This window comes from Capra hircus, chromosome 8, assembly GCF_001704415.2.
Source record: "Capra hircus breed San Clemente chromosome 8, ASM170441v1, whole genome shotgun sequence".
NCBI lineage: Eukaryota > Metazoa > Chordata > Mammalia > Artiodactyla > Bovidae > Capra > Capra hircus.
In genome coordinates, this window is record NC_030815.1 from 82751320 (window position 1) to 82767399 (window position 16080).

Below are 16080 nucleotides of genomic sequence, written 5' to 3' on the forward strand. Positions count from 1 at the left end.
AGTGCAGACAGTGTGAACAGCAAGACGGTTGGCTTGGCTTCTATTCATAAGAAATGCCGGTGTTATCCTACTTCCCTGAGTTCAGATAACCGAAAATATCTCCAAACATTGAAAAATGTCCCCCGGGAGAGAAAATCACACCATGATCGAGAACTACTGCTAAAGATGGAGGTATAAATTTATGCAACTTTTCTGGAAACAATTGGTAATAAGCATTGTTGTTGTTGTTTGTGTTGTTGTTGTTTTTTTTTTAATGTTTAGACCTTTCCGCGGAGAAGGCGATGGCACCCCACTCCAGTACTCTTGCCTGGAAAATCCCATGGACAGAGGAGCCTGGTAGGCTGCAGTCCATGGGGTCGCGAAGAGTCGGACATGACTGAGCGACTTCCCTTCCACTTTTCACTTTCACGCATTGGAGAAGGAAATGGCAACCCACTCCAGTGTTCTTGCCTGGAGAATCCCAGGGACGGGGGAGCCTGGTGGGCTACCGTCTATGGGGTCGCACAGAGTCGGACACGACTGAAGTGACAGCAGCAGCAGAAGACCTTTCCCTCCAGAAATCCTACTTCAAAAAATAACCAGTAATGTAAATTCATACACACATGACATGCAAAGAGCTGACTCACTGGAAAAGACCCTGATGCTGGGAAAGATAGAAGGCAGAAGGAGAAGGGGATGACAGAGGACGAGATGGTTGGATGGCATCACTGACTCAATGGACGTGAGTTTGAGCAAGCTCTGGGAGATAGTGAAGGACAGAGAAGCTTGGCGTGCTACAGTCCATGGGGTCGCAAAGAGTCGGACATGACTGAGCGACTGAATAACAACATTTAAAAATGAGCAAACAATCTGAGTAAACACTTCTCCAAAGAAAATAAAGAAATGGCCAATAAACACTTAAAAACTGCTTGACATCATTAGCCACCAAAGAAATGAAAGTCAAAACCACAGTGAGATATCATTTTAAATCCACTAGATGGTTATAGTTAAAAAGATAGATAATAATGAGCATTGGTGAGGATGTGGAGGGCCCTTACTAATTAAACCCTTAAACGTTGCTGGTGGTAATGTAATAATGGTATCATCACTTTGGAAAACAGTTTGGCAGTTCTTTAAAAGGCCAAATGTAGAGTTACCATATCACCCAGCAATTCCACTCCCAGGTATATACCCAAGAGAAATGAAAACACATGCCCACACAGAAATTTGTGCAAAATGGTCACACTCCCATTATTTATAACAGCTAAAAAGTAGGAATAGCCTAAATGTCCATCCAATGCACTGACAAATAAAAGGTGATATTATTCATAAAAGAGTATTATTCAGCAATAAAAAGGAATGAGATATTGATATCTGCCACAAGATGGATAAACTTTGAAAACATTATGCTAAGTGAAAGAAGCCAATGAAAAACCTACGTTTTATATGACTCCAGTTATACCAAAAGTCTAAAGTAGGTAAATCCATAGAGACAAAAAGTAGATTAGTGGTTGCCTAGGGCTGGGGAGGGGGCATGTGGATTAGAGAGTGACCACTAATGGGTATGGGCTTCCTATGTGGGGTGATGAAATGTTCTAAAATTATTCTAAAATTAATTGTCAGTCGCTGCTCAGCTTTGTGAACAATTTACAGTCTAATAAATACCATCTTATAGAAAATTCCAGATGAACCTCTTGGCCAATCTAATATATTGTTATAAGTTATTTATAAAATTTTAAAAATCTGAAAATATCTAAATGCAAAGCAAAAAAAATTATACAATAAATATGTTTAGTCATATTAAGTAACCATTGTAAATCGTCTTTTGAATACTGATTAACACAAGGAAATTCCATGCTATAATCTTAAAGGGAGATGCAGAATGTAAAGTCTGTGTCTCAAACACACAGAGAGAGAAAATGTAGAAAAGAAAATCCTTAACCAGTAAAGAATGGTTAATACTGGGTGATGGGATAAATGGCAGTCTTTATTTTCTTCTCTTTCTTCTACAGTTTCTATATTTCCTACACTGCATGTATTTTACAGTAAGGAAAATTATCTTTTAAAGATTCAGAAAAAAGTTTATTTTCAAAACTTACTTGAGATGTATAGACTATAAGAGCTGAATAGGAAATTATTGATCATATAATAAGATCTTTCTAATTTTACTATTGAAGTAATTTTACTGAAAAGGCTAAGTGCCTTAGCCCAGCAGTCTCCAGTCCCTGGGCGGGTGGACTGCTACCAGTCCTAGGCCTCTTAGGAACCTGGGCCCACAGCAGGAGATGAGCAGTGGGCAAGCGAGTGAAGCTTCATCTACCACTCCGCATCACTCGCATTACAGCCTGAACCACCCCCTTCACCCTCCTTCTCTCCCCTCTGCCCGCTTTTTCTCTCTTGATGACACCCTACACAGATACACAAGCACACGCACTCACAAAACAGCTCAAAAAATGAATTGAGGGCTAGACCTTAAGGGCGTTATGCTAAGACAAATATCAGACAGAAGAGATAAATACAATATGATCTCATCTATATGTGGAATCTTTTTTCGAAAACCCATTTTCATAGATACAGAGAGCAGATTGATGGTTAGCAGAGGCAGGGTGCAGTGGGGGAATGGGTGAGGGAGGGTGGTCAGAAGGTAAAAACATCCTGTTATGACATTATCATATCCCCAGACAAGCAAGTCCTGGGGATATAATGTGAAGCATGGCAACTAAAGGTAACAGTGTGCACGCAGGCTCAGTAGCTTCAGTCGTGTCCAACTCTCGGCAACCATACAGACTGCAGCCCCCCAGGCTCCTCTGTCCATGGGATTCTCCAGGCAAGAATACTGGAGTGGGTTGCCATGCCCTCAGGTTCGCAGGATCGAACCTGCCACCCTTACGTCTCCTGCACTGGCTGGCAGGTTCTTTACCACTAGCACCACCTGAGAACCCCAAAGGTGACAACGCTATGTTGTATATTTGAAAGGGGCTAAGAGACTAGATCCGGAGAAGGCAGTGGCACCCCACTCCAGTACTCTTGCCTGGAAACTCCCATGGACGGAGGAGCCTGGTAGGCTGCAGTCCATGGGGTCGCTGGGAGTCGGACACAACTGAGCAACTTCACTTTCACTTTTCACTTTCATGCATTGGAGAAGGAAATGGCAACCCACTCCAGTGTTCTTGCCTGGAGAATCCCAGGGACGGGGGAGCCTGGTGGGCTGCCGTCTATGGGGTCGCACAGAGTCGGACATGATTGAAGCAACTTAGCAGCAGCAAGAGACTAGATCTAAAAAGTTCCCATCACTAGAAAGAAATGTCTGTGACCATGTGTGATGACGAATGTTAATGAAGCTTATTGTGGTGAGGATTTTGCAATATATACATGTATTGAATTATGTTGTACACTTGAAATTAATGTAATTTCAAATATTTTTTCATAATATGATGTTATATGTCAGTTATGTGTGTGCATGCTAAGTCGTGTCTGACTCTTCGCAACCCTCTTGACTGTAGCCTGCCAGGCTCTGTCCATGGGGATTCTTCAGGCAAGAATACTGGAGTGCGTTGCCATGCCCTCCTCCAGGGGATCTTCCCCACCCCTCTCTCTTATGTCTGCTGCACTGGCAGGCAGGTTCTTTACCACTAGCAGCACCTTGGAAGCCCCATAGGTCAATTATGCCTCAATTTTTAAAAAAGAACTAAAAACAATCTGAGAGATTCCTTTCCCCAAATTGGATTCTGTTCTAAAACTCCTACAGGATTATGGAGAAAAACCCAACAGTGCCTGTCCTAGACCATTAGAGGGCAGTCACCAGTTAAAACAGACTGAGTCCCAAGCACAGTGGATAAACTACAATGAGAATAATCATCGTTTTTTTGGCATTGGAAGCAGACAAACATGATTAAAATCATGCTGACCTTGGGATGACCGTCTTCAGCTTTCTTTGGCAAGCGCTGGCTAAAAAATCTTTTTGAAGTAGGGCATTCTGGTTCCCATCCCACAAGAATAAGAAATGGATGATGCCTGAGGGAACTGCCCCAGCGACAGCTCCCAACTTTTTCAGAGCAGCAGCCCATAATCACCTCATTTTCCTGCTCCAAGTGTTGTCAGAGAGATTCTTCCGCATTTGGCATCTAGGGAGGTAATACAGATGGAAGGCTGGAAGGACAAGCAGCTGCTAATGCTGTTCCTTGGGGTCCTAAGCCCTCCAAACAGAAAGAAACAAAAGTCCAGTACTACTCAGTGGAAACAAAAGTTCCATGAAATTTGGCAAGCCTCCCTGTTCCCAAATGATTCCCAGATGATGGTAAATTTGGAAAATGGTCAGTGTTGAAATCAAGACACGTGGGCCTGGTTGCAAAGCCTGATTCCGCCTCTCTCTCCACGACATGTGAAAGTGAAAAATACAGAGTCAGGGGCAATAGTGTTCACTCCTGGCTATTAATTCCAGTTAAAGAATCTGATCCAGGCAGGTACAGACACTGGAAGAGGACCCATTTCAAATCCCACCTGTGTCACTCACTGGTCAGGTGAATCTATACAGCTTACTCAGTTTTTCTATGGCTCACTTCACTGCGGCTCACAATTAACTTTCCTCATCTGTAAAATGAAGGTAATGATAATGTGATTTTGTTATTACATAAGAAGAATTTACATAGTCCTGACACATTATGGCATCTGGTCCCATCACTTCATGGCAAATAGATGGGGAAACAATGGAAACAGTGACAGACTTTATCTTTTTGGACCCCAAAATCACTGCAGATGGTGACTGCAGCCATGAAATTAAAAGATGCTTGCTCATTGGAAGAAAAGTTATGACCAACCGAGACAGCATATTAAAAAGCAGATACATTACTTTGCCAACAAAGGTCCGTCTAGTCAAGGCTATCGTTTTTCTAGTAGTCATGTATGGATGTGAGAGTTGGACCATAAAGGAAGCTGAGCACCAAAGAATTGGTGCTTTTGAACTGTGGTGTTGGAGAAGACTCTTGAGAGTCCCTTGGACTGCAAGGAGATCTAACCAGTCCATCCTAAAGGAAATCAGTCCTGAATGTTCATTGGAAGAACTGATGCTGAAGCTGAAACTCCAGTACTTTGGCCACTTGATGCGAAGAACTGACTCATCTGAAAAAAACCCTGATGCTGGGAAAGCTTGAAGGCTGTAGAAAAAGGGGACAACAGAGGATGAGATGGTTGGATGGCATCATCGACTCATCGGACATGAGTCTGAGTAAACTCTGGGAGTTGGTGATAGACAGAGAGGCCTGGCATGCTGCAGTCCATGGGTCACAAAGAGTCAGACACGACTGAGCGACTGAACTGAACTGACACATGATTAGTACTCAGCAAGTTATTGCCTAGTGCTAGTGGTGATGGGAATAAAGATCTTAAAATACAGAATTTTTCTACCCTCATTTCATCCAGACCAACATCTTAAGACTTTCCTATGAGGAAATTCTCTCTTAAAAACCCTCAAAAATCTCGTTAGATTATCAGTCCTTCAAATCAACCCAGGATTAACACACCAGAAAAACCCCTATTTAACACAGCTAAAAATTACATCTAAAATCTGGCTCTGGTTTTATTAGCTGAGCTGCATTCCTTTTTTCACCTCAGCTACCGGTTGTGTAAGTTCTTCCCCAAAGGCAAATTTACCGGGGGTTGAAATAAAGGTTTAGAAACACAATGTCTACACTTTTAAAAGTTGTTCCATTGATAGTTGAAATGCAGTTATTTTCCATAATTGATACAGGCCAGGACAAACTTATAGTAAGGTTAATTAGTGTGGCTCATTTCCCAAAGATGTTCACAACAATATTTCCTATAACATGTGATATTTCTCCGATCAAGAGGTGGAGTTTGTGTTCCCTCCCATTGAATCTGAGATGCCTTTCAAATAATGCCATGTGACTTCCAAGGTTAAGTCATATAAGACACTGTGGCTCCCTCCTAGTTTTCTTTGGGATGCGCCTTCATAGAACCCAGCCACCATGCTGCGAGGAAGCCCAAGGAACATTTAGAGAAGCCATGGATCCATTTCCATCCCACAGCCCCATCCAGGGTCCCAGGTAACAAGTTCCATCAGTTGTCAGACATGTAACCAAGCAACCCTTCCAATGATGCCATCTCCAGAAACTGAATCATTTCCGGTCATTGAGTCTTTCCAGCTGAGCTCCCAGACATCATGGAGCAAAATGAACCTTCTCATTGTGCCTTTTCTGACCCCCAAAATCCATAAGCACAAGAAGATGGTTGTCAGTTTATGCCACTAAGTTGGGAAGTCAGTTATTACATAGCAGTAATAACTAGTACAGCTAGCAAGAGAGATTGTCTCATATTTTAGTAGATGAGCATTTAATGTCTATAAAATACCTCCCACTTTGTTGATACCACAAATTTCACAATGAGATACATAGTCTTTTGGCTTAAAATTTCACCCCCTTTGAAACATAGAGTGAAGTAAAGTAAGAAAAGAAGTTTCATGTCCCAATCTAGGTGCTAGCAACTATTAATGGTATGACTTTGGGAAATCTCTTAATATGTGGGACGTATATTGCAACCCTTTCCTCCAGATCCAGTCTCTATCCTTCTCCCTCCCCACCCACACCTTGGTATCTAAGGAGATTGATCTTATGAAATACATCAATGAGTTTCCAGTTGGATATGTCCAGTGGGAGGCACCAGTTGGAGATTCAGGAGAGAATAATGTTTGGATATCATTCCATTAAAGGAAAAACACCCCTGTTTTTCCATTCATCCTTCTCGCTACTCTCAAGTAATTCTGATCATCAGCTGCGTGGGGAGATTTTCCCACACCAGGCAATTCTTGGACACCTGGTGGATGTCCTACAATTCAGCTCAATTCTGACGCTATCTGCCTGAAGATAGCATTAGATCCCACAGGTTCAGAGCTCAGTCCCTCAAGACTGCTCCCACTTCGTATGGGAATTGAAGTTCAGGCTGTTACCTGGGCTTCTGACCAACTGATTATAAATCAGGAGTTCCTATAAGCCCCTCCTCAGTTGTGATCATTTGCTAGAATAGGTCACAGTTCTAAGGAAAATAGACTACTTACTGAATTACCAGTTTATATACAAAGGAACACAACTCAGGATCAGCCAGATAAAAGAGGTGCGTAGGTCAAAGTATGTGGGAAGGCATGTGGAGCTTCCATGCCCACTGTGGGCATGATACCCTCCCAGCACCTGCACGTGTTCACCAACCTGGAAGTTCTCAAAACCCCATAACTATAGTTCATATTTTGTGGAGGCTTCATTGACTTCATGACTATGTATAGTCATGATTGATTAAATCTTTGGTCATTGGTGATTGAACTCAATCTCCACCACTCATCTCTCCCCGAACTTTGAGGAGTGGGGCTAAAAGTTCCAACTCTAGTCACGTGGTTGGTCCCTTGGCAACCAACTATCATCTTTAGGGGCTTTCTAAAAGCAACCTTATTAACATAAACTCAAGTGCAGCTCAAAGGGGCTAACTATGAAAAACAATAGACATATTTATAGATCATAACATTTAGGAAATTCCAAAGAATGGGAATGAAAATGAAATATATGTTTCTTACTGTAAACCACAATGTTGCAATTCGCCTCTCCCTCTCTATGGTATGGCCACAGCCTAGCAGCATCTTTCAGTCGCAGGTCACAGCTCCTCTGAGGCAGTGCTTCTTATACAATGCCCCTCTCTCTCTGCCTCTCTCCTTCCCAATCTTCCTAATATTTCCTCCTTTCCTAGCCCTTTCAGACCTTGGGGTAGTAAAAGCACCCCTCGATCACTAGCTCGGGAGACTTACCTAACCCTCTCCCCACACATTTGCAATTAATTCCTCACATTTCTCAATCATGCCTTCTGTTTCCTCTTGGGATACTGGCTGATAAGGAGATTTGATTCTTCATCATAAAAAAGAGATTCCACACAACCAGGCTGCCTCATAGATAGAGCAAGATAATCAATGTGACAAATTAGGTCAGGTCCAGTCACAGGCTTCCCTGATAGCTCAGGTGGTAAAGAATCCACCTGCAATGCAGGAGACCCCAGTTCGATTCCTGGGTCAGGAAGATCTGCTGGAGAAGGGATAGGTTACCCACTCTAGTATTCTTGGGCTTCCCTCTTGACTCAGCTAGTAAAGAATCCGCCTGCAATGTGGGAGACCTGGGTTCGATCCCTGGGTTGGGAAGATCCCTTGGAGAAGGGAACAGCTACCCACTCCAGTATTCTGGCCTGGAGAATTCCATGGAGTGTGTAGTTCATGGGGTCACAAACAGTCTGATGGGACTGAGCCACTTTCATTTTCAGTCACAGTTATGTCTAGTCACACACACACAAAAAAACAAAAACAGTTTCAAACAGAGAATTTAAGAGAGGGAACTGGTAACACCAAAGCTGAAAGAGCCAAAAGAGGATACAAAGTAACTCAAATATCAGTAATTGCAGAGCTGGTGGAACCAAAAGGAAGAGGTGATGTTTCTGGGAACTGGATGCTCAGAGTGGGGCCCCTGCAGGGTAATGCTCAGATTCCTAAAGAGGGCTTTGTGGGGCTAGTGCTCACATCCTTACAGGCTGCCCCTTGGTTGATGCTGAATCTGGCTAAAGCTGTTCTCTCTACAGAGTAATGGAAACAGAAGTGCAAACAGGAAGAAGTTTCCTTTGCCCCTTCTATTTTTTCACTCTTCCAAATTTACTTCCCCTAGGCAGAATCCCAGGGACGGGGGAGCCTGGTGGGCTGCCGTCTATGGGGTCGCACAGAGTCGGACACGACTGAAGCGACTTAGCAGCAGCAGGCAGAATCTAACACAAAGCCAGCTGGTGTGAGCATCTTAAGACTCAAGTTTGAAGCTTTCCCAGAGCATCATCATTGATCAGAGTATAAAAGGGAGAGCTTAGGACTGAAAGACCCCAGGTTAATAATCAGTACATTAAAATGTTTTGTTTATAATTATTCTTGTTACCCATAACTGAGAAAATATAGGTAGATATCTATACTTTCAAATGAATAAACTTTCCCAGTCTTTTCCTCAGAGCAGATTTATAGTTCACATTCTAAGTTTACCAAGGTTTTAAATGTTCTATCCTCTGCTTTCCTCCAAAACACCTAAATGTACCATAAATTCCAACCAAATCTCCAAGACTCCTTTTATAACCAGAGAAGCAGCACATAATCTTTGCTCACACCACAAATGCAAGTGACAGTCTCAGAAGAGACAGATGCCACCAGCACTGTCAGTGCTTGGAGCCTGAAGATGTCTAAGGGGAGCACCCTTCGTCAACGCCAGACAATACCAGCTCACCAGCTGGCACACTCCCCCCTCAACTCCCTCAAGACTTGAATGAGTAATTCCCCAGCATGCCACCCTATGTATGTTGACAGCTGAAACCCTCAGTCCAGCACCCCAAGAACTGGAGACCTGTAAAAACCTCATTTCTGTAGATATCAACTCCTGTACTACAACAACGGGTTTTTAAACTACTTTTATTTAGCGATGTATCATTTTTTGTTTTTATTTTTATAAACACAGTCTTACATGGAATTGAAATAGATAAATCTGGTGCAGCATTAGTTGAAACAAGGGGTTCCCAGAAACTTCCCTGAAGTAGCCATTGCCCCACCTATTCTCTTAGACAGTTTCCTGGGTCTCTAAGGAAGCCAGTTTGAGAACCAGTGACTACTCAAGAACTACTGCAATCTTGATAATGTTTAGTGACTTCAGATAGTCTATAATATAGCTATAAAAGTAGATTACTAGGTATAATTGTTTTCAATATTCAAAGAATCAGCAGCTTTCTTCTCACTATATAATCCCATACAGAAATTTTCCAGTATTACATACAGACACTCTTATCTTATTTAACTATTAAAACCCCATTGCACAACACGTTTTTACGTCACAGCTCTCCCAAAGCTCTCCAGACTTGAGTAAAATTGCAAAAACAAAGGTGAGTTTTGTGTGCTGTATCTGCTTTCCTCCAAAACACCTAAATGTACCATAAATTCCAACCAAATCTCCAAGACTCCTTTTATAACCAGAGAAGCAGCACATAATCTTTGCTCACACGACAAATGCAAATGACAGTCTCAGAAGAGACAGATGCCACCAGCACTGTCAGTGCTTGGAGCCTGATGATGTCTAAGGGGAGCACCCTTCGTTAACACCAGACAATACCAGCTCACCAGCTGGCATGCTCCAGTTTCAGGGAAGTAAAAGGTACTGATCTGTTCCTGTGTCCTCTGTGGCCAACGCAGAATCTGGTGAGGAAAGCAATGCTGGATGGCACACAAGTTCACCAGCACTATCTGATGTTGGCATTCTTCTTGAGGTAGTCCACGTAACGAGTCAGGAGCATCTTCTGAAACACACTGCTGTAGAAGGCCCACGATGGGATCAGGCTCAGAATGGCAGCCTTGAATAGACAAAAACATGAGTGTCTGGGAGAGAAGAGGAGCAAGGAGGATGCAATACGACATCTCAGTGTATATTCATCACCTCTAAAAATACATATCTGATGAATGAGGTTAAGTACCAAACCTTTTAAGTAGTCGTTAAAGTTTCAATGTCTTATGACACTTTCTTGGCAAAGTGGTCACTTGCCAGATCAGTTGTGATCTATTTCTAAACTAAGAGAACTCTGTCCATAGTAACACCCTCCCTATCTTCCTTCTCTTGGTGAGCACCTTTCTCTTGGTCCTTGATCTCCCAGTATCTTCATATTTATTCTACCAAGGTTCTACTAAAATGAGATTCCAGGAAAGAATCAGAAATGCTTTCCATCACCTGACACAATGCTGATGATGTACCTGAATGCATGAAAGAGTTAACGAACAGGAGACTGGTCAAGATGGTGGAGTAGGAAGGTGCTGAGCCCCTCTCCTCTCACAGGCACCCCAAAATTACAGCTATTTACAGAACAACTACTAACGACAGAGACCTGAAATCTAGCAGAAAAAGTCTCCTACAACTAAAGACAGAAAGAGGAAACCACAAAGAGATGAGTAAAAGTGATGGAACGTGGTATAGTCAAGGCCCTTTCCCCTGGGTAGGAGACCCACAGATGGGAAGACAATTACGAGTGCCAGGTTTTTCCTAAGGAGTAGGTGTCTGAGCCCCACACTGGGCTCCGTAGCCCAAGGGTCCTTTGTCAGGAAGACGAGGCCACAGAATGTCTAGTTTTGAAGGTCAGCAGGCTTACTTTCAGTAAAGCCAGAGGGTGTTAGGGAATAGAGACTCCACTTTTAAAGTGCTGTGTGCTTAATTGCTCAGTCATGTCTGACTCTTTGTAACCCCATGGACTATAGCCTGCCAGGCTCCTCTATCCATGGGGATTCTCCAGGCAAGAATACGGGAATGGGTTGTCATGCTTTTCTCCAGGGGATCGTCCCAACCCAGGGATTGAACCCAGGTCTCCCACATTGCAGGCGGATTCTTTACCGACTGAGCCACCAGGAAACCCCTACTTTTAAAGGGTGCACACCAAATCTTACACACTCTGGGAACCAGGGCAGAAGCAGTAATTTGAAAAGAGCCTGGGTCAGACCCACTTGTTGATCTTAGAGAGCCTGCCAAAAAGGCAGGAGACAACTAGAGCTCACTCTGGAGACATAGACCCTTGGGCAGCCATTTGGAGAGCTCATTCTACCACAAGGACACTGATGCTGGTAAGCACCATTTTGGAATCCTCCAACTAGCTTTTTAGTGTCAGAATGTGGCCCCACCCACCAGCCTGTCAGCACCAGTACTGGGACTCCTCAGGCCAAGCAACTACCCAGGCAGGGACACAGTTTCACCCACCAGTAGGCTGGCTATCTTAGGACACCTTCCTGAACACCTAGCTTCCCTAGGATCCAGCCCCAACCTCCAGTGTATTGGTACTGGCCCCAAGACCTTCCCTGGTGGCTCAGACAGTTAAGCATCTGTCTATAATGCTGGAGACCCAGGTTTGATCCCTGGGTCAGGAAGATCCCCTGGAGAAGGAAATGGCAATCCACTCCAGTACAATTGCCTGGAAAATCCCATGGACAGAGGAGCCTGGTAGGCTACAGTCCTTGGGGTTGCAAAGAGTCGGACATGACTGAGCAACTTCACATTCACTTTCACCAAGACCCTCAGGGCCCCATGGTCAGCTGTCTGGCCCAAACCTGCCCATTAGCAAGCCAATACCAACTCCAGGACTCCCAGGGCCTGCGGCCAGAGACCCTGGGACTCAGTTCCACTCACTAGTGGCTGTCACTAGCTCCAGGACACCAGCAGGCAAACACCAGTTCCAAGACCCACAGGCCCTTCAGCCAGAGGACCTAAGACCTGGTTCTGCCCACTAATGGGCTGTCACTAGCCCCTGAACCCAGTCTTACCTACCAGCAGATGGACACTAATTTCAAGAATGCAACATTACCACAACCTAACATGTCAAGACCCAGTCTACCCACCAGTAGGCTCACATCAGTACCCTTCTGAGACACCTTGGGACTCACAGCTGCCCTGGAATCAGACCCCGCTTACAGCTTTGGAACACCACAGACTCAGCAGCCAGCCATGTGAAGAACCAGCCCCACACACTAGTAGACCTACACTAGATCCAGGATGCCAAGCCCTGCAACCAGCCACCCTGAAACCTGACTGCACACACCAGTGAGCCAGGATTAGCCCTAGGACACCCCTGGAGTTCCCACCTGGCTCCTAACAACCCAGACTCACACGCCAGCCAGCGGCCTCTGCAAAAGACAGAACTGGAAGCCAGCCAAGCTTACCAGACCACCCACAGTAATCAGCCCACCAGAACAGAAGAGCTTGTACAGTCCGCATGGGGGCACTCCTGGAATATATAGCTCTGTTGAGTAGAGGAGAGTATACTTCTAGGATATACAGGACCTTTCCTACTAAAGGCCACTTCTTCAAGATAGGGAAATTTAACCAACCTACCAGATACATAGAAACGAAAACAGTAAATTAGGCAAAATAAGGCAACAGAGGAATATGTTCCAAATGAAGGAACCAGATAAAACACCAGAAGAAAGAATTAAGTGAAGTGGAATTAAGCCATCTATCTGATAAAGTTCAAGGTAACGATCAGAAAGATGCTTAAAGAATTCAGGAGCAGAATGGCGAAAGATGAACAGAGTGAGAAGTTAAAGATTTTTTTTTTTTAAGAGAAAACATAAAGAGAAGATATTTGAAGACATAACAGCTAAAAACTTCCCTAATCTGGGAAAGGAAACAGATATCCAGGTCCAGAAAGCCCAGAGAATCGCAACCATGATCAACACAAAGAGGACCACATCAAGACACACAGTATTAAACATAGTAAAAATTAAAGACAAAGAGAGAATATTAAAAGCAGAAAAAGAAAAGCAACAAGTTACATAGAGGGGAATTCCCAAATTGCTATCAGCTAGCTTTTCATCAGAAACTGCAGGGCAGAAGAGAACGGCATGTGTATTGAAAAGGATGAAAGTGAAAAACCTACAATGCAAAATGCTCTACCTGGCAAGATTTTCATTCAGATTTGAAGGTGAGAACAAAGGTTTTACAAACAAGCAAAAGCTTAAAGAGTTCAGTGCCATGAAATCAGCTTTACAAGAAATATTAAAGGAACTTCTTCCCTAGGAAGAAAAGAAAAGACCACAAGTAGAAATACAAAAAGTACTAAATAAAAAAAATCTCATCAGTATAGCCAAAGATTCAGTAAAGGTAGTAAATTAACCACATATGAAGCTAGGAGGAAAGTTACAAGAAAAGAAGTAATAGTAAAAGCATCTATATCCACAATAAGTAGTCAAGGTATAAACAAAACAAAAAGATGCAAATTATAATGTCAAAAAAGTAAATATGGAGGGGCAGGGGGTAAAAATGCAGAGTTGTTAAAATGTGTTTAAACTTGATAAATCATTAACTTGAAACAATCATGTATATATATTGTTCAGTCGCCCAGTTGTGTCCAGCTCTTTATGACACCATGGACTGCTGCACACCAGGCCTTGATAGCTATATATAAACTTCATGGTAACCACAAACCAAAAACCTATAATAGATATATACACACAAAAAAGAAAAAGGAACCTAAACATAACATTAACAATTGTCACCAAATTAAAGAAAAGCAAGGAAAAAACTTCGAAAGGAACTACAGAAATAAACCAATTTAAATGGCAGAACGTACATATCAATAATTACTTTAAATGTAAATGAATTATATGCTACAATCAAAAGACACAGAGTGGTGGAATGGATATAAAAACAAGACCAGTATATATGCCGCCTACAACAGACTCACTCCATATCTAAAGACACACACAGGGAACGCTCTGGTGGTCCAGTTGTGAGGACTCGGCACTTTTACTGCCGTGATCCCAGGTTTGATCCCTGGTCAGGGAACTCAGGTCCCACAAGCTGTGGCACTGTGACCAAATTACTTAATTAATTTGGACACATACAGATTGAAAATGAAGGAATGGAAAAAGGTATTCCATGCAAATGGAAATAAAAAGAAAGTCAGGTTACAGTACATATATCAGAAAAATAGACTTTAAAACAAAGACTGTAATAAGTGAAAAAGTAGGACATTATATAATAATTAAGGGATCAATTCAAGAGGATATAACTATTGTAAATATATGTGCAACCTACATAAGAACACTCAAATACATAAAGCAAATATTAACAGGCATAAAGAGGGACACTGACAGTAGCAGAGTAATAGTGGGGGAACTTAAACAACTCACGTGTCCATCAGCAGACAGGCCATGCAGACAGAAAATCAATAAGGAAGCACAGGCCTTAAATTACACATTAGGACAGATGAACTTAATACATGTATATATAGAACATTCCTTCCCAAAGCAGCAAAATACACATTCTTTTCAAGTGCACATGGAACATTCTTCAGGACAGATTATATGGTAGGCCACAAAAGAAGTCTCAGGAAATTTAAGAAGATTGAAGTCATATCAAGCATATTTTCCAAACACAACACTATGAGACTAGAAATCAAATAGCAACACCAAAAAAAATACTGAAAAAAACACAAACATGTGGACCATTGTTTAGTGGCATAAACAATATGCCACTAAACAGCTAGTGGAGCACTGAAGAAATGAAAAACTGCCTGGAGACAAATGAAAGCAAAAATAACGATGTAAAATCCAGGGGCACAGCAAAAGCAGTTCTAAGAGGGAAGTCTATAATGAGACAAGCCTATCTCAGGAAACATGAAAAATCTCAGATAAACTATCCAACCATACATCTAAAGGAACTAAAAAAAGAGAACACCCAAAACCCAAAGTTAGTATAAGCAAAGAAATAATAAAGATCAAATCAGAAATAAATTAAATAGAGACTAAAACACAATAGAAAAATCAATGAAACTAATATCTGCTTCTTTCAAAAGATAAACAAAATTGACAAACTTTTAGCCAGACTCATCAAAAAAAGAAGAAAGAGAATCCAAATCAGTAATATCAGAAACAGAGTTACAACCAACATCTCAGAAATAAAAAGGATCATAAAATATTACTATGAACAATTACATGCCTATAAAATGGACAGCCAAGAAGAAATGGACAAATCACTAGAAATGTACAATCTTTCAAGATTAAACCAAGAAGAAACAGAAACTATGAACAGACCAATTACTGAATCAGTAATTAAAAAGACTCCCAATATCTCCCAAGGGAATTAAAATAAAAGCAAAAATAAACAAATGGGACCTAATCAAATTTACAAGCTTTTGCACAGCAAATGAAATCATAAACAAAATGACAACCTATGAACTGGCAAAAAAATATTTGCAGACAATGCAACCAATCAGGGCTTAATTTCCAAAATATGCAAACTGCTCCTATAACTCAGAAGACTCCAAACAACCCAACTGAAAAATGGGCCGAAGACATAAGTAGACATTTCTCCAGAGAAAACATTGTTGCTGTTCAGTCACTAAGTCATGTCTGACTCTTTGTGACCACATGGACTGCAGCATTCCAGGCTTCCCTATCTTTCACTATCTTCCTAAGTTTGCTCAGATTCATGTCCATTGAGTCAGTGATGCTATCTAACCATCTCATCCTCTGCCACCCCCTTCTCCTTTTGCCTTCAACCTTTCCCA

The 16080-nt window shown here is 42.2% G+C and overlaps 1 protein-coding gene across 1 annotated transcript in view; it reads right to left on the reverse strand.

Annotated features, from left to right (window-relative positions):
- HSD17B3 (hydroxysteroid 17-beta dehydrogenase 3) overlaps positions 10279-16080 on the reverse strand; it is a 49785-nt gene continuing 43983 nt past the window's right edge. The window contains exon 11 of the mRNA XM_005684148.2: positions 10279-10389. Coding sequence (XP_005684205.2) covers positions 10279-10389 — 111 coding nt within the window. The remainder of the gene's footprint in view (positions 10390-16080) is intronic.